This window comes from Rutidosis leptorrhynchoides, chromosome 8 (genome assembly GCF_046630445.1).
Source record: "Rutidosis leptorrhynchoides isolate AG116_Rl617_1_P2 chromosome 8, CSIRO_AGI_Rlap_v1, whole genome shotgun sequence".
NCBI lineage: Eukaryota > Viridiplantae > Streptophyta > Magnoliopsida > Asterales > Asteraceae > Rutidosis > Rutidosis leptorrhynchoides.
Window position 1 is genome coordinate 286546316 of NC_092340.1, and position 26240 is coordinate 286572555.

Here is a 26240-nt window from a genome sequence, read left to right on the forward strand (position 1 = left end):
TGCTTTTCTACTACTACTACTATTATTATTATTATTATTATTATTATTATTATTATTTTTATTGTGTATTAGCAATATTATTTCTTGTATCATTATTATTATTATTATTATTATTATTATTATTATTATTATTATTATTATTATTATTATTATTATTATTATTATTATTATTAATATTATTACTATTATTATTATTATTATTACTACTACTACTACTACTTTCATTATTATTATTATTATTATTATTATTATTATTATTATTATTATTATTATTATTATTATTATTATTATTATTATGAATACTTTCACTATTTTTGTACTCAGTATTATTATAATCTTTTACTATTACTAGTATTAATATTACTACTTACCATTATTAGCATATTACTATTACTATTTCTTATTATTAGTATTAGTATTATCAATATTAATACTATTACTATTTCTATTAATTATTAGTTACTGATACTTTTATTTCTACTACTAGTACTTTCTTCCTTATTATCTTTATGTACTATTTGTATTATTATTATATCAGTATGTTTTTTTGTATGTTTGTGTATGTATGCATGCTTGTTTGTTTGTTCGTATGTATGTACGAATGTCTACGGATGTTTATATGTATGTAGGTTTTTGGAATGTATGTATTTATGCTTATGTTTGTAGGTATGCTTTTTGTTCGCAGGTATACAAAGATGGACGTATGCTTATGTATCTTCTTTCTTAGTGATCTATGTATGTATGATGTAGGTTTTATAGGTATGTTTGTTTTTGCATGCATGTATATGCTTTTGTATGTATCTACGTATGTATGATGTATGATGTATGATGTATGATGTTTGTTTATGCTTCTATGTATGTATTAAGTATGATGTTTGTTTTTGCATGTATGTATGTATGTATGATGTAGGTTTATAGGTCTATGTATGGACGTATGCTTTTGTTTGTAGGTATGTTTGTTTTTGCATGTATGTATACGCTTTTGTAAGTATGTATGTATGGATGTATGGATGTATGTATGTAAATAATTATGTATATATGTAATATGTATGCTTATGTAGGTGTGCATGGTATGTATGTACGTATGTATGTATGTGCGTATGTGTACGGATGTATGTAGGCGTGTATATAGGTTTGTGTATGTGTGTATGTACGAATATGTATGTATGCATGCTTGTATGTATGTATGTATGTATGTATGTATGATTTTGGTGCTTCGCATCGTTCGGTGCATCTTGGGGCTATTATGGCTGAGGACGACCCTCTTTGCTCGTGAGCTTGGTTGGTTCCCTTTAGTTGTGTGGCTTCGGGGATGTCTACCGTAAAGGTGCATGAGTGGTGTTTGTTTTGTTAAGGGTGGTTGGCTCTTTGCTTTTGCAACAACTTCCACCTGGCATGCCTTTCGAGTTTTTTTTGGCTCAATTTATTGAGGCAACAACAAGCATCGATATAGTGGCGTCTTGACTGTCGCTTTGAGCCTAAATTGATTTTCAGGCAGCATTTAAAACCTATGGAAATTTGATTAAACCATTTCCATGGAGTCTCTTTTTCTTTTCATTTTATTTATTTAAATTTTTTTTTTTTTTTTTTTTAGCCGGAGATTCCCACGGAAGCAATCTCTCTGCCCTGGAGTAGAGAGGGGAATGACTTTCTCTTCCTATGGGCCTCGACTCATGGTTAAAGAAACGACTTCTCTCTTACTCTACGGTAGAGGAAGGATTGTCTACATCTCACCTCCTCCATACCTCGCATGTACGGGATTGGGTATTGTTGTTGTTGTTGTATTAAAATCTATAGCAAGTTTTAACAGTTTATTAGTTTATATAAATTGAAATACCAACACAATTTATAAAACAATATTTTGTAATCAACAATTAAGGTAACTTAACAAATTTAAAACGGTTGTAATTATCATAATGGATGGACAATAGTTTCAAGATCCATTAGACTTATCCATCCACACAATTATAATAATAGACATATTAATTTACACAAACGTATTTCCACCAACGAATTATGCTTGAGGTCGGTAGTTTTACAAAGCAAAAGTTGTTCATAAAAGCAGGCCCAGTAAAAAAAACATATAAGCAGTTTTTAGATAAAATTAACATGTCCCTATTACGTATTACAAATACTTTGTACCGAAACAATTATACCATCGCAAATCAAGATACGGTTTTATCAAATCGTTTTATAAAGATTCACTTATGGTCCGAATTAAAATAGTAGTATCCAAAGCAAGAAACTAAAGATCGTTTAATAATCTATTTACAAAACAGTACCTTGAAAATGTATACTCCGTATATAATAATATATCCGATTAAAATAGATGTGAACAAGTCATAATAGTCCAAATCTCATCGCAATATATGCATTCATCCACAGACTAATTAATTAAATAGGTGTTACGTTATCTACTCCCATGTTATACAGCCATGAAAATAATTAAACCCAATCATATAAACATGTACTCACAAAACTAGTGATGAACATAACCGTAAAGTCAGATATAACAATCGTGGCATATCAAAACAGTTTATCACCAACAATATTAATAACCCAAATTATCAATTTCGTATACGAATCTGTTTAAGTTTGTACGTAAAATATATACGAAACTGAAACTATTATACATATTATCATAAACGTAATAATGAGATAGACAATATGTATAATAAATAATCATAATAAGAACGAAAAAGATAGAACGATCTAACCGATTTGACGATCTAACAGAATTGAAGGGTTGAACCGGGCTTGTGTTTGACACAATTCCCTTAAACAGATTCGACGTCTGTTCCCAGAGTACACCGGCTCGAAGCAGCGTACTGCCGGACTTGAACACTTGCCTGAAAGGTAACCGGAACGGGGAGACCTTGTTGCGGCTGAAAAAGAAAAACTAATTGTGTTTGTGCTCTCTAGTTATTGGTGTGTATTTCTACAAGCCTAAAACCTTTATTTATAGTGAAGACTATAGCCTTAGGTTTGCTCCTACAACCGATGTGGGACAAAAACACTTAACTTATTCTTCAAGTTAATTTTGCACAAAACTAGCAACTTTGAGACTCGATATCTCATTCACCTTTAATCCTTTTTGGACACACTTTAGGTCGTTGTAAAGCCCCCGTCAAGGACTACAAAACCCACTAAATGATTATTAATATATATAAATTTATCATATATTAATTTGTGTCCAAAGTTGGTGAAAAACACACTTGTTTTTAACTAATTTTCCAACAATATTTAGAAATATATTAGATTGCAATTGATTTAAGTGGAGGTTTTCATTATGATTGATGCTTTCTTCAGAAAAATAAACATCTCTAATTGACAATTTCAAGCAGGGCCGTCCCATTGATTTATAAGTCCACGTTCGAGATATAAAAATGGGCCCTTTAGAAATGTTTAATTTTTCAGTACAAGGATAATACTACTAAAAAGTTATCACTATAAATAGCAAAATAAGTTATCAATTGTTTCCAAAAAAAAATTTGTTGCAAGTTCTCTTTGACCTACTTCTAGTGATAACATAACAAGTATATATACAGGGTTTTTTAAAATTTCGGCCCTCTCAAAATTCTGTGCTTTGTTCGATGGCCTATCTTGCACAAGACGCCGTGGTGAGTTTTGACCCATAACATATAATGCTGTGGACAAGTTTTAAGACCCGCCCATTGTTCCACCTTCAGAGAATATGAGCAGAAAAATTACCTGCCAACTAGTTGACTGTACATCATCAACACAACAACGAGCTAAGTAATATTTTCTATCTAATAACTCATTTTCACTAGCCAAAGGTGCATTTGTTAGAATATAGAAGAATCCTTTATGATGTTCCAAGAAAAATTGTACACCCGAAACACGATCATGAATCTTTCGCAACCCGTCTTTTGGGTTATTTGCATCTATTACGTACACCTGTAACATAACATCAAAATTTAATAAATGTCACCAAATTTACTTACAAAAAATAAAATTATCTACAATAAACATAAATTATGTGATATAGATTAGTTCCTTCCTCAGATGAAGTCCTCGAATTTGAATTCACCGATATATATTTCCCATCCTTTGTACTCGTAATTGTTAAAATGCAATGCAAATTTAGATAATATGGAATTAGTAATGTATGTAAATATCTATATATTAAAATGTAAAAGAAATATCTAGATATTAATGAAGAAAAATCTAGATGTTAAAATGTAAAAATCTAGACATTTTTATGTGGTAAAATATCTAGATATTTATCCATGGAAAAATCTAGTGTGTAGAAGTTTCCATGGAGTAGTATAAATATGGGTGGTGATTTCATTTGTGAGTAAGTTGTGTAAGGAGTGAGTAAGTGAAGTGTGAAGTAGAGAAGAAGTAAGAAGTGAAGAAGAGTTAGAAGTAGAAGTTGTGAAGAAGTAAGAGTGTGAGTTGAGTCCATAATATTGTAATTGTTTCTTTGTATTAATAAAAGTATTCTTTGTTAAGTTTCCCTGTTAAGCCTTAGTTCGTGTTTGAGTTCTTAGTGCACTTGTGTTATTTTTATTATATGGTCGGCTCTGCCGCCTAAGTGATATATGGTCGGTTATACCGCCTAAATGATATATGGTCGACACTGTCGCTTAAGTACTATTGTGCACTAAGAATTTATAAAATTAAAGGCTAACCAACGTCAAGTGTTGGTGTAATGAGTGTAGTATAATCTAGGTCCTCTGTAGTGAGTGTGTTGGGCTCGTCAAAGCTTCCAACAATTGGTATCAGAGCGGGTCGTTCGGGACCATTGCTAGTGGAGGTACTCATCGGTAAACGTTGGACGTTTACATCGACTTGTTTTCACCAAGGCTCTAAGGGAGATTCTGTCGGAGCATAGTTAGGAACTGTGAAAGCTCATCGGTCATGGACCAAGCTTATTGGACGTTGGACGTCATGATGGTAGATCTTGCAAGTACGAGTAGTGGAATCAAGAGTCTCAATAACCACAACTATGGTTATTGGCGGACTTGTATAGAATCCTACCTACAAGGACAGGATTTATGGGAAATAGTTGCTGGCAGTGACACAACGCCTCCACTGAAAGAAAATGCCGAAGCCTTGAGAAAATGGAACATCAAGGCCGGGAAGGCTTTATTTATATTGAAGACTACAATCGAGGAGGATCTATTGGAGCACATCCGTGACGAGAAAACACCAAAGGAAGCTTGGAAAACTTTTGAAAAAGTTATTTTCAAAGAAGAATGAAGCACGCCTCCAGCTCTTGGAAAATGAGCTCGCAGGTATCTCACAAGGAAGTTTGTCTATTTCCCAGTATTTCACCAAGGTGAAATCTATTTGCCGTGGGATATCTCAGCTTGCTCCTGAAGAGAAAGTGAGTGATGCAAGGATGAAGAGAATTATCATCCATGGCTTAAGATCCGAGTATAATGGATTTATAGCCGCTGTGAGAGGATGGCCTACTCAACCATCATTAATAGAGCTGGAGAATTTATTGGCTAATCAAGAGGCATTAGCCAAGCAGATGAATGAAGTAACCATAAAAGACAGAGAAGATGCACTTTTCACCAATAAGAAGAAAGCAACATCTCGAAGACAAGAGGCGATGAAAGAAAGTAAGACATATGGGTGGAATGGGTCACCCAAAATCAAAAGGCAACGCTTCAGGAGGAGCTCAACAAGGAAAAGAGATCATCGCCAACAATACGGGGAAAATGATAAGAGAAAGAATGGTGAATGCTTCAATTGTGGCAAGAAGGGTCATTTTGCTCGAGATTGTAGATTCCCCAGAAGGCGAACTTTCGAAGGAAATGTGTCCGCCGCAAGAGATGAGAAGAAAGAGGTCACATTCGAAGCAACCATTAATGAGAAAACATGGGATGCAGAAGCTGGACTCTCTGTTGAAGCTGACATAGATGATCAAGCTCTTACAACAACTTTAAAGTCAAAAATAAACTACAAAGATGATTGGATCATCGATTCTGGGTGCTCAAATCATATGACCAACGATGGGACAAAGCTGCAAGAAATGGAGGATTACAAAGGAAGGAGAGTCGTGTTGACAGCCAACAATTCAAGGTTGTCTATTTCTCACATTGAAAAGACAATAATTCCAAATGAAGGCGACTCTCAAAAGCTCCAACTCGAGAAGGTGTATCTTGTCCCTGGCCTAAAGAAGAATTTACTGTCAGTACCACAATTGACAGCAGAAGGGAACTATGTGCTCTTTGGAACAGAAGATGTGTCCGTATTAAAGAGAGTAAAGGTGGTTGGCAATCCAGTTATGCATGGAAGAAGAATAGAATCGGTCTATGTATTATCTGCTGAAACAGCTTATGTGGATAAGACTCGAAAGAATGAGACGGCTGATCTGTGGCATGAATGTCTTGGGCATGTGGGATACAATAAGTTAAAGGAGATGATGGTGAAACGCATAGTAAATGGGCTTCCTCAAATTGATATCCGAACAGATACAATATGTGCTGGATGTCAATTTGGCAAAGCTCACCAATTGCCATTCAAGGAGTCAGCGCATCAGTCCAAGACACCACTAGAGCTCATACACTCAGATGTCTTCAGCCCAGTGAAACAAACATCACTTGGAGGAATGAAATATATGGTGACATTCATTGATGACTTCTCAAGATATGTGTGGTTTTACTTCATGAAGGAGAAGTCGGAGACTTTTCTGAAGTTTAAAGAGTTCAAGAACAAGGTAGAAAGTGAGCTCAATACTAAGATTCGATGCTTACGCACAGATAATGGAGGAGAATATTTATCAACCGAGTTCAATATCTATCTTGATAAGCGCAAGATTAGAAGGCAATTAACTTGCCCCAATACTCTACAGCTGAATGGAGTGGCGGAACGCAAGGATCGCCACCTTGCCGAAACTTGTCGAAGTATGCTTCATGGTAAGAATGTACCAGGTAGATTTTGGGCCGAATGTATGAGGACGGCGTCGTACGTGATTAACAGACTCCCACAAACAAAGTTGGGATATATTTCACCATATGAAAGATTATGGAAGATCAAGCCAACCGTCAACCATCTCAAGATTTTTGGATGTGTATGCTACGTCTTCGTACCAGATCATCTACGAAGCAAATTTGATAAGAAGGCAATTCGATGCATTTTTGTCGGTTATGATGAATCAAGAAAAGGATGGAGATGTTGTGATCCAAATACTGGAAAGTGTTATACTTCAAGAAATGTGGTATTTGATGAAGCTTCTTCAGGGTGGTCACCTCAAAAGATAGAGCTTCCAGAATCTCATGGATTAGAAGAAGTTCCAGAAGAGAAAGAAGAACATAAAGAGCACATATCGGATCCAATTAAAGAAGGAGAAGGATCGTACTCTAAGGAAACGAGTGATAAGGCTAAAAAGGAACATATATTTCATAGCAAAATCCCCCAAGAAAGACAATATTTTAGTTGCAATTGTTCCATTTTCGAGTAATATTCGTTTATTTTAAATAAGTGCGAAGATAAAAGGCAAAAACGAAGATTTGAAGACGCAAAGGTCCAAAAAGCTCAAAAGTACAAGATACAATCAAAAAGGTTCAAATTATTGATGAAGAACGTCTAAAAATGACAAGAGTACGAGTTACAAAACGCAAAGTACACGATATAAAATAGTACGCAAGGACGTTCGAAAATCCGGAACCGGGACATGAACCAACTCTCAACGCTCGACGCAACGGTGTAAAAATTACGAGTCAACTATGCACAAGAATAAAATATAATATTTAAATAATTCATAATAAGAATAATATTAAATAATAAAAAGTTGTTAATTGAGCATAGTTCAGGGGTCGTAAATGAAAATTCAATTTCATATTTTGCCTATAAGGCGATGATTTACGATCAAAATAAGGGACGACCTTTTTCTATCAATTTTCTATCGATCCATCTATCTATTATCAATATCAATTATCAATATCTATATTCTATATCTCTATCATAATGTTAACTTAATAAGATATAACAATAATCTTAATTTTAATTTTAAATTATGATAATAATAAGATTTATGATAGAGATCGTTTGAGTATGTAAGTCGAAATTCTGTCCGTGTAACGCTACGCTATTTTTAATCATTGTAAGTTATGTTCAACCTTTTTACATTAATGTATCGTAACTAAGTTATTATTATGCTTATTTGAGCCGAAGTAATCGTGATGTTGGGCTAAAATATTAAGAAGGGGTTATTGAACTTTGGACCATAATTAAGGTTTGGGCAAAAGACCGACACTTGTGGAAATTGAACTATTGACTATTAACATGATGTAGCGTGAGGGTACGAAATAGTATTATTTTTAATACAAAATACTACAAAATATGACACAAGTTTTATTAATTTACGGATGGGATATACCTAAACCTTGCTACAACACTATAGGCAGTGTACCTAATCGTAGAGTAGTGTAGTTTTTAGTAAGTCCGGTTCGTTCCACAGGGAGCTGGTGATACTTACTATATTTTTAACTATATTTATATAAAATATATATAATTATATAAGTAGTAATATTATTATAAAAGGGGGGTTTTTACCGTTTAATGACCGGTTTGTCCATTTTATATTTTTAAGCGTAAAGATAAATGACGATAATTAAAGTGTGTAAAATAATGACAATAAATAAAATGACAGTAAATAAAATTGCGAGTAATAAAATGACAGTAAATAAAGATACGATGAGAAATATAATAAAAGAATTATGCTTATTTAAACTTTCGTAATCATGATGTTTGACGTGTTGATTTTAATTTATTACCATGGGTTAATTGTCCTTTGTCCTGGTTTATTTGATACGTCTATCTGGTTTTTGTCCATAATAGTCCATCGGTCATAAAAATAAAGTGCGAGTATCCTCGTCAAATTACCCTTATACCCGAAGTCAAATATTCCAACTGATTAAGGATTTAAACTGTGACGCAGTTATCACTTCTGTCAACAATTACACTAGTTATCACTGTATGTAATCCACCCCTGTTTTAATTAGTTTATGAATATTAATTCATCCACTTGATCAGAATGAATAATCAATTACCCAACCCAATTGATTAATTAAATGATTATAACAGATTCCATATGAACATCACTAAATAGGACAACCATAATCATTATTAATTATTAGGTTAATTAATTTGAAGATAGGTTCGACAGACTCCAATGAGTTGTCACTCAATTAGACAATACCCCCCATCTATTAATAGTCAATAGTTCAATTTCCACAAGTGTCGGTCTTTTGCCCAAACCTTAATTATGGTCCAAAGTTCAATAACCCCTTCTTAATATTTTAGCCCAACATCACGATTACTTCGGCTCAAATAAGCATAATAATAACTTAGTTACGATACATTAATATAAAAAGGTTGAACATAACTTACAATGATTAAAAATAGCGTAGCGTTACACGGACAGAATTTCGACTTACATACTCAAACGATCTCTATCATAAATCTTATTATTATCATAATTTAAAATTAAAATTAAGATTATTGTTATATCTTATTAAGTTAACATTATGATAGAGATATAGAATATAGATATTGATAATTGATATTGATAAATAAGAAAAAGATAGAAAAAGGTGTGTGTTAATTGATCGTAATACGTTGCCTTTTATAGGCAAAATGTTAAATTGAATTTTCGCTTACGACCCCTGAACTATGCTCAATTAACAACTTTTTATTATTTAATATTATTCTTATTATGAATTATTTAAATATTATATTTTATTCTTGTGCATAGTTGACTTGTAATTTTTACACCGTTGCGTCGAGCGTTGAAAGTTGGTTCATGTCTTGGTTCCGGATTTTCGAACGCCTTTTCGTACAATTTTATATCGTGTACTTTGCGTTTTGTAACTTGTACTCTTGTCATTTTTAGACGTTCTTCATCAATAATTTGAACCTTTTTGATTGTATCTTGTACTTTTGAGCTTTTTGGACCTTTGTGTCTTCAATTCGTCGTTTTTGCCTTTTGTCTTCGCACTTATTTAATATAAACGAATATTACTTGAAAATGGAACAATTGCAACTAAAATCTTGTCTTTCTTGGGGGATAATGCTATGAAATATATGTTCCTTTTTAGCCTTATCAATATCCCCACACTTGAGCGTTGCTTGTCCTCAAGCAATATAGTCTTGAAATACTAGAATCACTTCTTTATTCTTCACACTTTGTACATCAGTGATTTTGATATGGCGGTATAAACAATGGTAGTAACGATATGGTTTACAGTCCCACATGACTATAAAAATTTAGATCCATTAAGGAAATTGGATCTTTATGAAAACATTTGATCTTTTGAAAATTCATTCTAGCTTTTACCCTAGATAAGTTTTCTGATTTGATCCATCATCGGTGTTGCAAAATATATTTGTGGATCAATATTTTGGCTAAAACTTTTAGGTTCGTGTAATCCACTGCTATCCCGGTATCGGAAAGCACACATCCAGTTTACTTGTTCCGTATATTACCTTTCGGTAAACTACCGTCCGGTTGTAAAGGAAAGCGATGAACAAGAAACTGTTAAGGCAATGTCCCGTGACATGCAGATGATTATGGTCTTTTAACGTGTCGGATGCTAGAACTATCCTTGGTAGGAGCGATAGTAAAGATCATCCTATGATTTTTCGGTCTGGCACAAGGTCCTGTCTCCGACCATGCTATGCAACCACCGTTCTTACGGTTGACACCCGATTTGGTTCAGGTGACCTAATGAATTCTGATGAATTCTCAGGATTTTACGTTCAATGGTAATGAACGCATTGAAAATGGGTTTTCAGAAAACAAATCGGTTTTAATTTTGATCAAAATATTTTCTCGTTCAAGCTCGAGTTTAGATATCATTGAATTCCATGAGTTTGAATTCTCAATCTTTAAGGTCAATCTCTAGGATTGAGTAATATCAGTCTTAAAAGCTGATTTTTAATCTTTAAGGAGATTATCCTTTCTGGGGATCTGATTCATTAGTCTTATCAAGCTAATTTGCACGGTGCCCCCCCATTGTACGAGATAAATCCTTCTCATGGTTAGGATAAATCTGACCACATGGCGACCCTGTTTGATGCTGAGGTCCGTGGATTTCCAGCCGATTTTAGTGATGACTTTTCTAGATTTTTCGTCAACCTACAGCTGGTCTGGACGAAAACTTCTTGACCTAAATCAAGAAGCGTGTGTCTTTTTCGGAAGACTTTACTTCCTTCAAATGATGGAATTGATTCATCGTGTAGATCCATCTTTCTTTCAAAAGTATTATAGTAAATCGGGTAAAATTGATTAGTATTATCCAAAACAAAAGTACCTGCAATAATCTTGTACAAAAATATGTGATAGATAGTTTTTAATTGAATAACTTGGTACATTCTCCCCACACTTAGTTTCTTTCTTTGCCTTTTTATTCTCCTTTATTCCATTTTAAATGAATTCAAGCGTTTTAGGTTGTTTCTCAATTTATGTCCTTTTCGAGGTAACGATAATTTCGGTATTAACACCTAGTTTTCACCGTTCATAAATATGTATAAACATAATTTTGACTTCATTTAGTTGAAAATTTTTCAAATTTTCACAAAATTTGGCAAATAAACCAAGTATAAACCTGAGATAATTTATAACCCTTCCCCACACTTAAGATCATGCAATGCCCTCATTTGCATGAAATCAGACTATAATTTAAATTCATGAGGGTGATTAGAGTAGAAAAGTGATTAAAAATACCGAGTTTGCAAACATATTGTTATTTCACATTTGATTTTTTGCGTCTTGTCAAAATCAGTAGCTTTTGCTGAACTTCATGACAGTCTTTGAAAGTGCGCTGTTTTACCCTGTTGTGTACATAACATAAAATACAAACATATATATACATATTTTTGAAGTTTGGTACATAACCCCACGTTCAAAAATTTATAATATATAATATTTTTGGCATCCTTTAGATCAATAAAATTAAAAATAATGATAACAAAATTTGTCGCCCCGCCCTCGGGTAAAGCAATTTCGGTTCAATGACCTAGTGTTCAACTTACGACGAATTTTAAAAATCATATTTTTAACTTAAAGAAATAAAGTAAATTTTGTTTTTTAAAATCACAATAAAACATAAATTAAAATGCATATTAATTTCAAATAAAACCTAAAAAAAATAAAAATTCAGAATGGAGGGAGAAAACTAGTTCTTTAGTGTCTGCTAGCGGAAAAGACCAATCGGATTCCATTCTCGGAACTACACGAGAACAGAACAAATAACTTTAGATAGCATTTTCTTTTTAGAACATTTGAATCTCCCCACACTTAGGTAGCCGTGGTGTCAAAATTGTGATTAACTTCATCGTTAATTTCTCTTGGTCCATAATCAACTTGCATATCTGTGACTTTTTCTTTAAGCCATTGACCAGCTTTTTCCGTAATATCCACAAATTCAACTAGCTTCGCCTTTTCTTTAGGCGACAGATTGGATACTAACCGGTTATATAACTTAAAGTTTCCCTTACTTTTAGCATCAATAACCCGTTTAAAAAGTTTCTTCATTGAACTGTTAATAACGGGGTTATTTAATTTCGTATCAACTATGGGGTTCTTTATTATCAAGTCATCATTAGGTGTTACTTCATTTTCCCCACACTTAGGCGTTCTATTATTGTTAAGCATTACCGTTGGAGTTGGTAAAACAACATGGTTCTTACCAATCGTTTTTGTCGGTTCAACGGTTTTGGTTTGTGGATATTTAGACTGTCGAATCATAAAGGTGATCGATTTGTCACCACTTTTAAGTGTCATTCTTCCATTTCCTACATCAAATAACGCCTTGGTGGACGCTAAGAATGGCCGACCTAAAATTAGAGGAATGTTTGGGTCCTCTTCTATGTCAATGACAATAAATTCGACTAGAAAGGTTAAATTACCTACTTGAACGGGTAGGTTGTCAGCAATTCCAACTGGGTGCTTAATGGTTTGATCAAAGAGTCGAACACTCATATCCGTTGGACTTAACTTACCTACACCTAATCTCTTATATAAGGAAAGAGGCATAACACTTACACTTGCACCTAAATCTGCTAGTGCATCATACATGACACAATCACTAAGTAGACAAGGAACAATAAATTCACCCGGATCACCTACCCTAGGTGGAGGTTTTGGTGGAACTGTCTTCACCGGGTTTATATTTACGGCTTTTGTTTCTTGCACTTTCTTATTCTTTTTCTTCTTCTTCTTTCCAGAGGTATCACAATCTTTATTACCTATCACTTGCTCATACTCAACTCCTTTTCTTGGAAACGGGATGGGTGGTTTGTATGGTGCCACCACTGGCTTTACATACTCGGGTGGTGGTGGTGTAACTTCTTCATTGTTACTCTCATCTAAAACCTTCCCATCTTCTGGTGCTGGTTTTTCAGAATTCGTTGAAACCATATTAACATTCTACAAGTGTCGGTCTTTTGCCCAAAAACTTGATGATGTAGCGTGAGGGTACGAAATAGTATTATTTTTAATACAAAATACTACAAAATATGACACAAGTTTTATTAATTTACGGATGGGATATACCTAAACCTTGCTACAACACTATAGGCAGTGTACCTAATCGTAGAGTAGTGTAGTTTTAGTAAGTCCGGTTCGTTCTACAGGGAGCTCGTGAAGTATAACACTATATTTTTTTACACACAATAATTGTAAAAATACAAATATATATATTTAAGTAATATTATTATTATAAAGGGGGGTTTTTACCGTTTAATGACCGGTTTGTCGATTTTAAAACTTTAGTCGCAGTTAAAACCAAATGTAAAATATTAAAAATAAATACAAGACTTAAATTAAAGCATAAAGTAAATAACGATAATGAAATTGCGAATAATAAAAGTGCGATAAAATAAACTTGCGATAATTAAAAAGTACGATAATTAAAAGTGCAACAATAACAATAAAAATGCGATAATTAGAAGTGCAATTAAATATAAAATAAAGGAAATTAAATATGAAATAAAAGAATTATGCTTATTTAAACTTCCGTAATCATGATGTTTGACGTGTTGATTTTAGTTTTATGCCCATGGGTTAATTGTCCTTTGTCCTGGATTATTTAATATGTCCGTCTGGTTTTTGTCCATAACAGTCCATCAGTCATAAATATAAAGTGCGAGTGTCCTCGTCAAATTATTCTTATACCCGAAGTTAAATATTCTAACTAATTGGGGACTTAATATGCATCATGTTTTCAATAAAGTATGTGGAACAAGGTGGAGAGTTAAATGATGATAAAGGCAAGTGTTGATTATATATATATACATGTTGACATCTTTATATTGTGAACAAAATCTCCACCATTTATTTTGTTACTTTGCTCGACAGAAAAAAATTTAAAAATAATAATAATAAAAAAATCTCGTTTTTTTAAAAAAAAAAAAATTTAAAAAAAATTTAAGTTTTATTACCTTTAGATTTTTAGACTCTAGTTACAATTTTTAGTATTAAGTTTAGTTTTGCCATAGTTATTTTTATTTCTAGAATTTTTAGGTTTGCCGTAAAATCCCTTAAGTGCTTATTCCTTAGACTAAGATATAGGTGCTTTAGAATTTTGCGACGCCGTTTTTCGCGCTACTTTCTTATTTTTATTTTTCGACGCTTTTTTTTCGACCTTTTATTTTTCGACATTTTTCGACGCGCAATCTATTTCTTTCTTATTTCTCGTCATTCTAGTTATAGGACATAGAATTTTATCTACTTCTATTCTAATTTCTTAAACGGAAAGAAAAATTATTTAAGCGGTTAAGTTAATAGACGTTGACATTTTTCTGGTTCGTAGTAATAGTTGGATTTGTACGTGGACCGGGTTATTGGAGCCAAACAGTCCTCAATTATATTGAGACCAAACGAATCCTGCCCCTCTGCTGCATCTTTTGGCTATTCGAAACGTGGGCAAAAATCAGAAAAGTCTATTAATTGGATAGCTTATTTAAGTTTTTCTTATTATTTTTTATAACTAATAGGATATTCTGTGAATGCACCGAGCAAAACGTTCACCACCTGTCATACGTTCACCACCTGTAACTCGATCAAGACATCTAGCCAATATTGTCGCCGTTGATTTTTCTTTAGAATCGTCATCTAGTCGACCAAGAACTCCAACGCAAATTTCCGATAATCCATCTTTTGAACCCGACTTCACAACTAAGAACTCGGAAGATATTCAAGGACAATTCCAAGATCCTGAACCACTAATTATTCCTCCTGAACACCAAACCGTTAAATCAGAATCCTCTAGTGATTCGTATACAACAAATCCAATCATGGAAAATCTAGAACCTCTAAGTATGGAAGAACGAATGAGAGCTAAGCGCACTGGCCAAGGTCACGCCATTATTAAACCAGAAGTTAATGCTCCAGATTATGAAATTAAAGGACAAATTCTACACATGGTAACTAATCAGTGCCAATATAGTGGTACGCCGAATGAAGACCCAAACGAACATCTTCGTACGTTTAATAGGATCTGTACACTATTCAAAATCCGAGAAGTGGAAGACGAACAAATTTATCTCATGTTATTTCCCTGGACTTTAAAGGGAGAAGCCAAAGATTGGTTAGAATCGTTACCTGAAGGGGCGATTGATACATGGGATGTTTTAGTTGAAAATTTTCTTAAACAATTCTTTCCGGCATCTAAAGCCGTGAGACTTCAAGGAGAAATTGTTACGTTCGCGCAAAAGCCAAATGAAACATTATATGAGGCGTGGACAAGATTCGGAAGGATGTTGAGAGGATGTCCTCAACACGGATTAGATACTTTTCAAATAGTGCAAATCTTCTATAAAGGCGTAGACATCGCTACAAGAAAATACATCGACATAACAGCTGGTGGTTCCATTATGAAGAAAACCGCAACAGAAGCTTACAAAATTATTGATAACACAGCCTCCCACTCACATGAGTGGCATCAAGAAAAAGATATCTTTCGATCATCTAAAGCGGCTAGAGCCGATTCTAGCCATGACTTTGATTCCGTTTCCGCAAAAATAGATGCTTTCGAAAGACGAATGGAAAAGATGAATAAAGATATTCACGCAATATGAATCAGTTGTGAGCTATGCGGTGGACCACACTTATTGAAAGATTGTCACATTGAACCAACATTGGAACAACGAGAGAATGTTTCCTATATGAACCAAAGGCCTGGAAATAATTATCAAAATAATTATCAACCGCCAAAGCTAAACTTCAATCGAAATCAAAACATTCTTTACAATCCAAAAGGACCCGAAAATAACTGGTATAACCAACAAGGTCCGAATAACCAACCAACTCAAAACAACACTTTCAATCAACAAAGACCTGGCTTATATAAACCACAACAACAAACCGAAGAGAAAAAGTCAAATATGGAAGACGTGGTATTCAAGCTAGTTGAATCTCAAACACAATTTATTGAAACTCAAACCCAAACGAACGAGAGGTTTGATCAGTCATTAAGAACTCAACAAGCTTCCATTTTGAATCTAGAAAAACACGTAGGTACTCTTGCTAGCATGATGAGTGAGAGGGAACAAGGAAAGCTACCGAGTAATACTGAAGTAAATCCTCGGAAAGAGAATGTTAATATGGTGTCAACAAATTCTGAAAAACCAGCTCCAGAAGATGGGGAGGTTTTAGATGTAAGTAACAATGAAGAAGTTACACCACCACCACCACCCGAGTATGTAAAGCCAGTGGTGGCACCATACAAACCACCCATCCCGTTTCCAAGAAAAGGAGTTGAGTATGAGCAAGTAATAGGTAATAAAGATTGTGATACCTCTGGAAAGAAGAAGAATAAAAAGAATAAGAAAGTACAAGAAACAAAAGCCGTAGAAGTAAACCCGGTGAAGACAGTTCCACCAAAACCTCCACCTAGGGTAGGTGATCCGGGTGAATTTATTGTTCCTTGTCTACTTAGTGATTGTGTCATGTATGATGCACTAGCAGATTTAGGTGCAAGTGTAAGTGTTATGCCTCTTTCCTTATATAAGAGATTAGGTGTAGGTAAGTTAAGTCCAACGGATATGAGTGTTCGACTCTTTGATCAAACCATTAAGCACCCAGTTGGAATTGCTGACAACCTACCCGTTCAAGTAGGCAATTTAACCTTTCTAGTCGAATTTATTGTCATTGACATAGAAGAGGACCCAAACATTCCTCTAATTTTAGGTCGGCCATTCTTAGCGTCCACCAAGGCGTTATTTGATGTAGGAAATGGAAGAATGACACTTAAAAGTGGTGACAAATCGATCACCTTTATGATTCGAAAGTCTAAATCTCCACCAGCCAAAACCGTTGAACCAGTAAAAACAATTGGTAAGAACCATGTGCTTTTACCAACTCCAACGGTAATACTTAGCAATAATGAAACGCCTAAGTGTGGGGAAAATGAAGTAACACCTAATGATGACATGATAACAAAGAACCCCGTTGTTGATACGAAATTAAATGATCCCGTTATTAATAGTTCAATGAAGAAACTTTTTAAACGGATTCGCGATGCTAGAACCAAGGGGAACTTTAAGTTATGTAACCGGTTAGTATCCAATCTATCACCTAAAGAAAAGGAGAAACTAGTTGAAATTGTGGATATTACACAGGAATCCGACCAATGGCTTAAAGAAAAAGTCACGGATATGCAAGTTGATTATGGACCAAGAGAAATTAACGATGAAGTTAATCACAATTTTGACACCACGGCTACCTAAGTGTGGGGAGATTCAAATGTTCTAAAAAGAAAATGCTATCTAGAGTTAGTTGTTCTGTTCTCGTGTAGTTCCGAGAATGGAACCCGATTGGTCTTTTCCGCTAGCAGACACTAAAGAACTAGTTTTCTCCCTCCATTCTGAATTTTTGTTTTGTAGGTTTTTTTATGAAATTAATATGCATTTTAATTTAAGTTTTTAAAAATAAAATTTACTTTAATTCATTAAGTTTAAAAAATGATTTCTAAAATTCGTCGTGAGTTAAAGACTAGGTCGTTGAGCCGAAATTGCTTTACCCGAGGGCGGGGCGACAAATTTTGTTATCATTTAATTTTATTGATCTAAAGTATGCAACAAAAAAAATATATATATTATATTAATTTTTGAACGTAGGGGTTATATACCAAACTTCAAAAATATGTATATATGTTTGTATTTTATGTTATGTACACAACAGGATAAAACAGCGCACTTTCAAAGACTGTCATTAAGTTCAACAAAAAGCTACTAATTTTGATGACAAGGCGCAAAATATCAAATGTGATGTAAAATAATATGCTTACAAACTGAGTATTTTTAATCACTTTTCTACACTAATCACCCTCTTGAATTTATAATTATAGTCTGATTTCATGCAAATGAGGGCATTGCATGATCTCAAGTGTGGGGAAGGGTTATAAATTCTCTCGGGTTTACACTTAGTTTATTTGCCAAATTTTGTGAAAATTTGAAAAATTTTCAATTAAATGAACTCAAAATCATGTTTATACATATTTATGAACGATGAAAACTAGGTGATAATACTGAAATTATCGTTACCTCGAAAAGGACATAAATTGAGAAACACCCTAAAACGCTTGAATTCATTTAAAATGAAATAGAAGAAAATAAAAAGGCAAAGAAAGAAACTAAGTGTGGGAAGAATGTACCAAGTTATTCAATTTAAAACATATATCACATATTTTTGTACAAGATTATTGCAGGTACTTTTGCTTTGGACGATACTAATCAGTTTTACCCGGTTTACTGTAATACATTTGAAAGAAAGATGGATCTACACGATGAATCAATTCCATCATTAAAAGGAAGTAAAGTCTTCCGAAAAAGACACGCGCTTCTTGATTTAGGTCATGAAGTTGTCGTCCAGACCAGCTGTAGGTTGACGAAAAATCTAGAAAAGTCATCACTAAAATCAGCAGGAAATCCACGGACCTCAGCATCAAACAGGGTCGCCAAGTGGTCAGATTTATCCTAACCATGAGAAGGATTTATCTCGTACAATGGGGAGGCACCGTGCAAATTAGCTTGATAAGACTAATGAATCAGATCCCCAGAAAAGGATAATCTCCTTAAAGATTAAAAATCAGCTTTTAAGACTGATAATACTCAATCCTAGAGATTGACCTTAAAGATTGAGAATTCAAACTCATGGAATTCGATGATATCTAAACTCGAGCATGAACGAGAAAATATTTTGATCAAAAATACAAACCGATTTGTTTTCTGAAAAACCATTTTCAATGCGTTCATTACCATTGAACGTAAAATTCTAAGAAATTCACCTGGAATTCATTAGGTCACCTGAACCAAATCGGGTGTCAACCGTAAGAACGGTGGTTGCATAGCATGGTCGGAGACAGGACCTTGTGCCAGACCGAAAAATCATAGGATGATCTTTACTATCGCTCCTACCAAGGATAGTTCTAGCATCCGACACGTTAAAAGACCATAATCATCTGCATGTCACGGGACATTGCCTTAACAGTTTCTTGTTCATCGCTTTCCTTTACAACCGGACGGTAGTTTACCGAAAGGTAATATACGGAACAAGTAAACTGGATGTGTGCTTTCCGATACCGGGATAGCAGTGGATTACACGAACCTAAATGTTTTTAGCCAAAATATTGATCCACAAATATATTTTGCAACACCAATGGTGGATCAAATCAGAAAACTTATCTAGGGTAAAAGCTAGATTGAATTTTCAAAAGATCAAATGTTTTCATAAAGATCCTATTTCCTAAAGGATCTAAATTTTTATAGTCATGTGGGACTGTAAACCGCCTTTCAAATGTGCACTTTGCTTTGGAAACCGAAAGTAAATTGGCTATTTGATTGCAAGTGTCGTTGTCCTACACCCAAGGCAACTGTGGATGACACACCCACCTTTAACCATGGTTCTATTGTTAATATCATTGTTTATACCGCTCTATCAAAATCACTGATGTACAAAGTGTGAAGAATAAAGAAGTGATTCGTGTGATGTATTATATTATTTCAAGACTGTATTGCTTGAGGACAAGCAACGCTCAAGTGTGGGGATATTGATAAGGCTAAAAAGGAACATATATTTCATAGCAAAATCCCCCAAGAAAGACAAGATTTTAGTTGCAATTGTTCCATTTTCGAGTAATATTCGTTTATTTTAAATAAGTGCGAAGATAAAAGGCGAAAACGAAGATTTGAAGACGCAAAGGTCCAAAAAGCTCAAAAGTACAAGATACAATCAAAAAGGTTCAAATTATTGATGAAGAACGTCTAAAAATGACAAGAGTACGAGTTACAAAACGCAAAGTACACGATATAAAATAGTACGCAAGGACGTTCGAAAATCCGGAACTGGGACATGAACCAACTCTCAACGCTCGACGCAACGGTGTAAAAATTACGAGTCAACTATGCACAAGAATAAAATATAATATTTAAATAATTCATAATAAGAATAATATTAAATAATAAAAAGTTGTTAATTGATAATAGTTCAGGGGTCGTAAATGAAAATTCAATTTCATATTTTGCCTATAAGGCGATGATTTACGATCAAAATAAGGGACGACCTTTTTCTATCAATTTTCTATCGATCCATCTATCTATTATCAATATCAATTATCAATATCTATATTCTATATCTCTATCATAATGTTAACTCAATAAGATATAACAATAATCTTAATTTTAATTTTAAATTATGATAATAATAAGATTTATGATAGAGATCGTTTGAGTATGTAAGTCGAAATTCTGTCCGTGTAACGCTACGCTATTTTTAATCATTGTAAGTTATGTTCAACCTTTTTACATTAATGTATCGTAACTAAGTTATTATTATGCTTATTTGAGCCGAAGTAATCGTGATGTTGGGCTAAAATATTAAGAAGGGGTTATTGAACTTTGGACCATAATTAAGGTTTGGGCAAAAGACCGACACTTGTGGAAATTGAACTATTGACTATTAATAGATGGGGGGTATTGTCTAATTGAGTGACAACTCATTGGAGTCTGTCGAACCTATCTTCAAATTAATTAACCTAATAATTAATAATGATTATGGTTGTCCTATTTAGTGATGTTCATATGGAATCAGTTATAATCATTTAATTAATCAATTGGGTTGGGTAATTGATTATTCATTCTGATCAAGTGGATGAATTAATATTCATAAACTAATTAAAACAGGGGTGGATTACATACAGTGATAACTGGTGTAATTGTTGACAGAAGTGATAACTGCGTCACAGTTTAAATCCTTAATCAGTTGGAATATTTGACTTCGGGTATAAGGGTAATTTGACGAGGATACTCGCACTTTATATTTATGACCGATGGACTATTATGGACAAAAACCAGATAGACGTATCAAATAAACCAGGACAAAGGACAATTAACCCATGGTAATAAATTAAAATCAACACGTCAAACATCATGATTACGGAAGTTTAAATAAGCATAATTCTTTTATTATATTTCTCATCGTATCTTTATTTACTGTCATTTTATTTATTGTCATTATTTTACGCACTTTAATTATCGTCATTTATCTTTGCGCTTAAAATATAGAATCGACAAACCGGTCATTAAACGGTAAAACCCCCCTTTTATAATAATATTACTACTTATATAATTATATATATTTTGTATAAATATAGTTTTTAAAAATATAGTAAGTATCACCAGCTCCCTGTGGAACGAACCGGACTTACTAAAAACTACACTACTCTACGATTAGGTACACTGCCTATAGTGTTGTAGCAAGGTTTAGGTATATCCCATCCGTAAATTAATAAAACTTGTGTCATATTTTGTAGTATTTTGTATTAAAAATAATACTATTTCGTACCCTCACGCTACATCATCAACGAGTCCATGGAAAACTGGGGTACATCAATCTACATCCGAAGAGGTTAGTCCAAGCCAAATGGATGCCGAGGAGCATGTGCAAGAATTACGGAGATCAACAAGGCCGAGGCAACCTAATCCGAGGTATGCCAATGCTGCTCATGTGGATGAATCAATACCTATTGAGCCTTCCACTTATGAAGAAGCAGCACAAAGTCAAGAATGGCGAAAAGAAATGGAAGAAGAAATTAATGCACTAACAGAAAATCAGACATGGAATTTAGTTCCAAAGCCAAAAGATGTGGAACCAATATCTTGTAAGTGGGTTTACAAGGTGAAGACTCGATCTGCTGGCTCTATTGAAAGGTATAAAGCTCAACTTGTTGCTCGAGGTTTTTCTCAACGATATGGGCTGGATTATGAAGAAACATTTAGTCTGGTGGCAAAGATCACAACAATTCGAGTTCTACTAGCTTTAGCTGCTAGCAAATCTTGGAAGTTATGGCAGATGGATGTCAAGAACGCTTTCTTACATGGAGAACTCGACAAAAACATTTATATGGAGCAACCAAGAGGCTTTGAGAACAAGATCCATCCTGAGCATGTCTGCAAATTAAAGAAGGCACTATATGGCTTAAAGCAGGCTCCAAGAGCTTGGTACGGGAAAATTGGTGAGTTCTTGGTACAAAGTGGTTTTACAGTTGCTCCTTCAGATTCTAGTTTATTTGTGAAACAAAATCAAGGAAAACTAGCCATAGTGCTAGTATATGTGGATGACTTAATCATCACGGGAGATCACTATGAGGAGATGCAAAGAACAAGAGAGAATCTGTCTATCAGATTTCATATGAAGGAGCTTGGAGAACTCAAACATTTTCTTGGACTCGAAATAGAGCAGAAAAGAGAAGGATTATTTCTGGGACAACAGAAATATGCGCGAGATCTTTTACAAAAGTACGGAATGCTTAATTGCAAATCTATCTCAACTCCGATGGATCCGAATACAAAACTACGAGCAGATGAATGAAAAAGTCTTCAAGATGTTACAATGTATCGAAAGATGGTCGGAATTCTTATTTATCTCACACTAAGCCGGCCAGACATATCTTATGCAGTTGGAGTGGTTAGTTGATACATGAGCAATCCGAAGAAGCCTCACCTTGATGTTGTACGACGCATCTTAAGGTATGTTAAAGGCACTATTAACTTTGGCATTTTATACAGGAAAACAAAAGAATGTCATGTGATTGGATATTGTGATGCCGATTATGCTGGAGACTATGATACACGACGGTCAACAACTGGATACATGTTTAGTCTTGGATCGGGAGTAATATCATGGTGCAGCAAGAGACAAGCAACAGTATCCTTATCAAGCACTGAAGCAGAATATCGATCGGCGGCATCAGCAACACATGAAATTATGTGGTTGAAGCAACTAATGGAAGATCTACATCAATCAGCAGATTATCAAGTAAAGCTTTTCTGCGATAACCTATCAGCTATACGTCTAGCAGAAAATCCAGTCTTTCATGCGAGAACAAAACATATAGAAGTGCACTATCACTATGTTCGCGAAAAGGTTCTTGAAGGGGAGATCAATATGGTGCCAACAAAGACAGATGAACAAGTTGCAGATATATTCACCAAGAGCCTAAGTAAACCAAAGTTTACAAAATTCAGAGAAGCACTTGGAATGGTCTGCAAGTCACCAATGGAAGAAAATTTGCATTGAAGGGACTGTTAAAATGCAATGCAAATTTAGATAATATGGAATTAGTAATGTATGTAAATATCTAGATATTAAAATGTAAAAGAAATATCTAGATATTAATGAAGAAAAATCTAGATGTTAAAATGTAAAAATCTAGACATTTTTATGTGGTAAAATATCTAGATATTTATCCATGAAAAAATCTAGTGTGTAGAAGTTTCCATGGAGTAGTATAAATATGGGTGGTGATTTCATTTGTGAGTAAGTTGTGTAAGGAGTGAGTAAGTGAAGTGTGAAGTAGAGAAGAAGTAAGAAGTGAAGAAGAGTTAGAAGTAGAAGTTGTGAAGAAGTAAGAGTGTGAGTTGAGTCCATAATATTGTAATTGTTTCTTTGTATTAATAAAAGTATTCTTTGTTAAGTTTTCCGGTTAAGCCTTAGTTCGTGTTTGAGTTCTTAGTGCACTTGTGTTATTTTTATTATATGGTCGGCTCTGCCGCCTAAGTGATATATGGTCGGTTATACCGCCTAAATGATATATGGTCGACACTGTCGCCTAAGTACTATTGTGCACTAAGAATTTATAAAATTAAAGGCTAACCAACGTCAAGTGTTGGTGTAGTGAGTGTAGTATAATCTAGGTCCTCTGTAGTGAGTGTGTTAGGTTCGTCAAAGCTTCCAACAGTAATGTCGACACAAAAGCTTGAATCTTTTTTGGTATATACGATGACATCATCACTAACTGGATTTGAGCCCAATGTTGTGTATTGTACCCTGTTCATTCAAGATGCATTTATAAGTTATAATGATGATTGTTAGAGACGTCACTACCTTAATTTTAATGAAATGATTTTTGTTTATAAAGCTTGTTGCTTGCCTATAAGGTCGTTGGCTCTGATCACAAACAGTATAAAATAATGTACAACTATCTTGGGCCCACGCCAAACTAACAACGTCTTCAATTCTTAACGTTGGAATAATGGTCCCACGTTCAAGATTCTTAACTTGTAGAAGAAACCGTTCGTCACCGGACACATCGATAGTGTACGCGAGAAAACGATGGTCTGGTGATATTCTACAGGTACCCACATGAACATACCCTGAACATAACGGACGATCGTTACTAAGTTTGACTTTGACTTTTGGAATTAAACTACACTTGTTCAAAATCAGTCATTTTCAAAACAAACATTCCAATCAGGCAATTTCATAACATATATTTGTTATTTAAGTTTAGAGTTGAAGTAGTAAACGATTCGATTTACCATATTCGTCTGCAATTTCATTTCAATCAAGTAAAATTTCTTCACTAACAAATCCTCTTGTTACATTATTGATCATATGTTTCACCCAATTTGAACTTGTAACTGCCAACTTTCGACATAACACAGGGTATTCTTTCTTCACCGGTATATACTGATAATACAACCTAATCAACACGACAATCAATAAATATTAAAAAAAAAAAAAAAAAAAAAAAAAAGCACATCATGTTTCATGACAAACATAGTAACCTTCACATTCTATTCTCTTCTATATGGAATTAAAGATACAAAATTTATAAGAATTCACTAAAGCAATCATTTTCATACTAGTTATGTAGCATCTAAACGTATTCATCACATATTCTTCATTCCTACCTTTGACTCCCAAAAGTCAAAATTAGACTTTTTTCAATTTCTACTTTTGGGGACGGAGGTAATACTAAATGGCTATACATACCACCCAAAAAATGCACACATTTGAGCTGAATTTGCAATACCTTTAAGTACATCCTCTTAAAACTGTAAGTACAGATCAAATATCAATAACAAAACACACACAAATTGACATTTCAAATCAACTACTAATAACAATATATCTACGAATAAGTCAAATATCCATAAATGAAATTAGTAAAAGAATATTTTTTTATTACCAGGGACCCCAAACTTCAGGTGGGGTGGAAATATTATCAGGTATTCTGTTAATCATTTCAGTAAACAGAGTGCGTTGCAGGTTGTGTGTATCCGCCATAAAAGCTTCTGAGTAATTATATTCATTTTGAATGTGAGTAATGAAATCCGGGTCATGGGTATTTGACATCCAGTGATATGGATCTTCCCTAGATACCCCATGAGTGGTAATTTTAAATGGTACCTTTTTAGCGATTGGTGGTGATTTTGGTGATGATAATGGTGGGTTTGTTTTGTGGCAGAGTGATGATAAAAAGGAAGTGTGTGTTTTGTTATTAATAGGGTTAAGTGTTGAGAGTAATCTGTTGGATTTTTTGAATGATTTCAAGATGGAAGCCATGAAAATGGCGATGGAGTGTTGTTGTTGAGGTCTGCAAATTATCTATATATAATCAATAGTAACCAGGCTATTTTCATCATTTCAACTTTTTTTTTTTTTTTTTCTCCAACGATAAAAGAATCAACTTTCGTAAAAGAACCAACCCTTCAATATTAACAAAAGATATCGAAAAAAATTCTTTTTTACAAAAAAATCAACTAACTTTTGTTTTTCTTCTTCTTCTTTTCTTCCTCAACGATAAAAAATGCAACTTTCATAAAAAGAACAACCCTTCAATGCTACCAAAAGATGCAGAAAAATATTCTTTTTTACAAAATAGATCAACTAACTTAAAAAAAAACCGAATGTTAAAAGAAACAACTTTCACAAAAGGAACAACCCGTCAATATTAGATGTCGAAAAAAATTCTTTT

At 33.9% G+C, this 26240-nt stretch overlaps 1 protein-coding gene across 1 annotated transcript; it reads right to left on the reverse strand.

Moving 5' to 3' along the window:
* Positions 1-3660: 3660 nt before the first annotated feature.
* Positions 3661-25618, reverse strand: LOC139864284 (uncharacterized). Its single transcript, XM_071852861.1, has 6 exons — positions 25452-25618; positions 25174-25317; positions 24909-24962; positions 24799-24807; positions 24440-24686; positions 3661-3918 (listed from the first exon to the last, which is right to left on the reverse strand). Exons 1-6 carry the CDS (start codon positions 25616-25618, stop codon positions 3661-3663), a joined length of 879 nt encoding a protein of 292 aa, XP_071708962.1.
* Positions 25619-26240: the final 622 nt, after the last annotated feature.

Bases quoted from the DNA above. Each gene is read 5' to 3' on its own strand.
- LOC139864284 (XM_071852861.1), bottom strand. From the start codon at position 25,618: ATGTCAAATACCCATGACCCGGATTTCATTACTCACATTCAAAATGAA. The intron at 24,963-25,173 runs GTAGGAATGAAG...CGTGTTGATTAG, and splicing joins TTGACTTTTGGGAGTCAAAG to GTTGTATTATCAGTATATAC. The intron at 3,919-24,439 runs GTTTGTGATCAG...GTTATGTTACAG, and splicing joins GTTGTACATTATTTTATACT to GTGTACGTAATAGATGCAAA.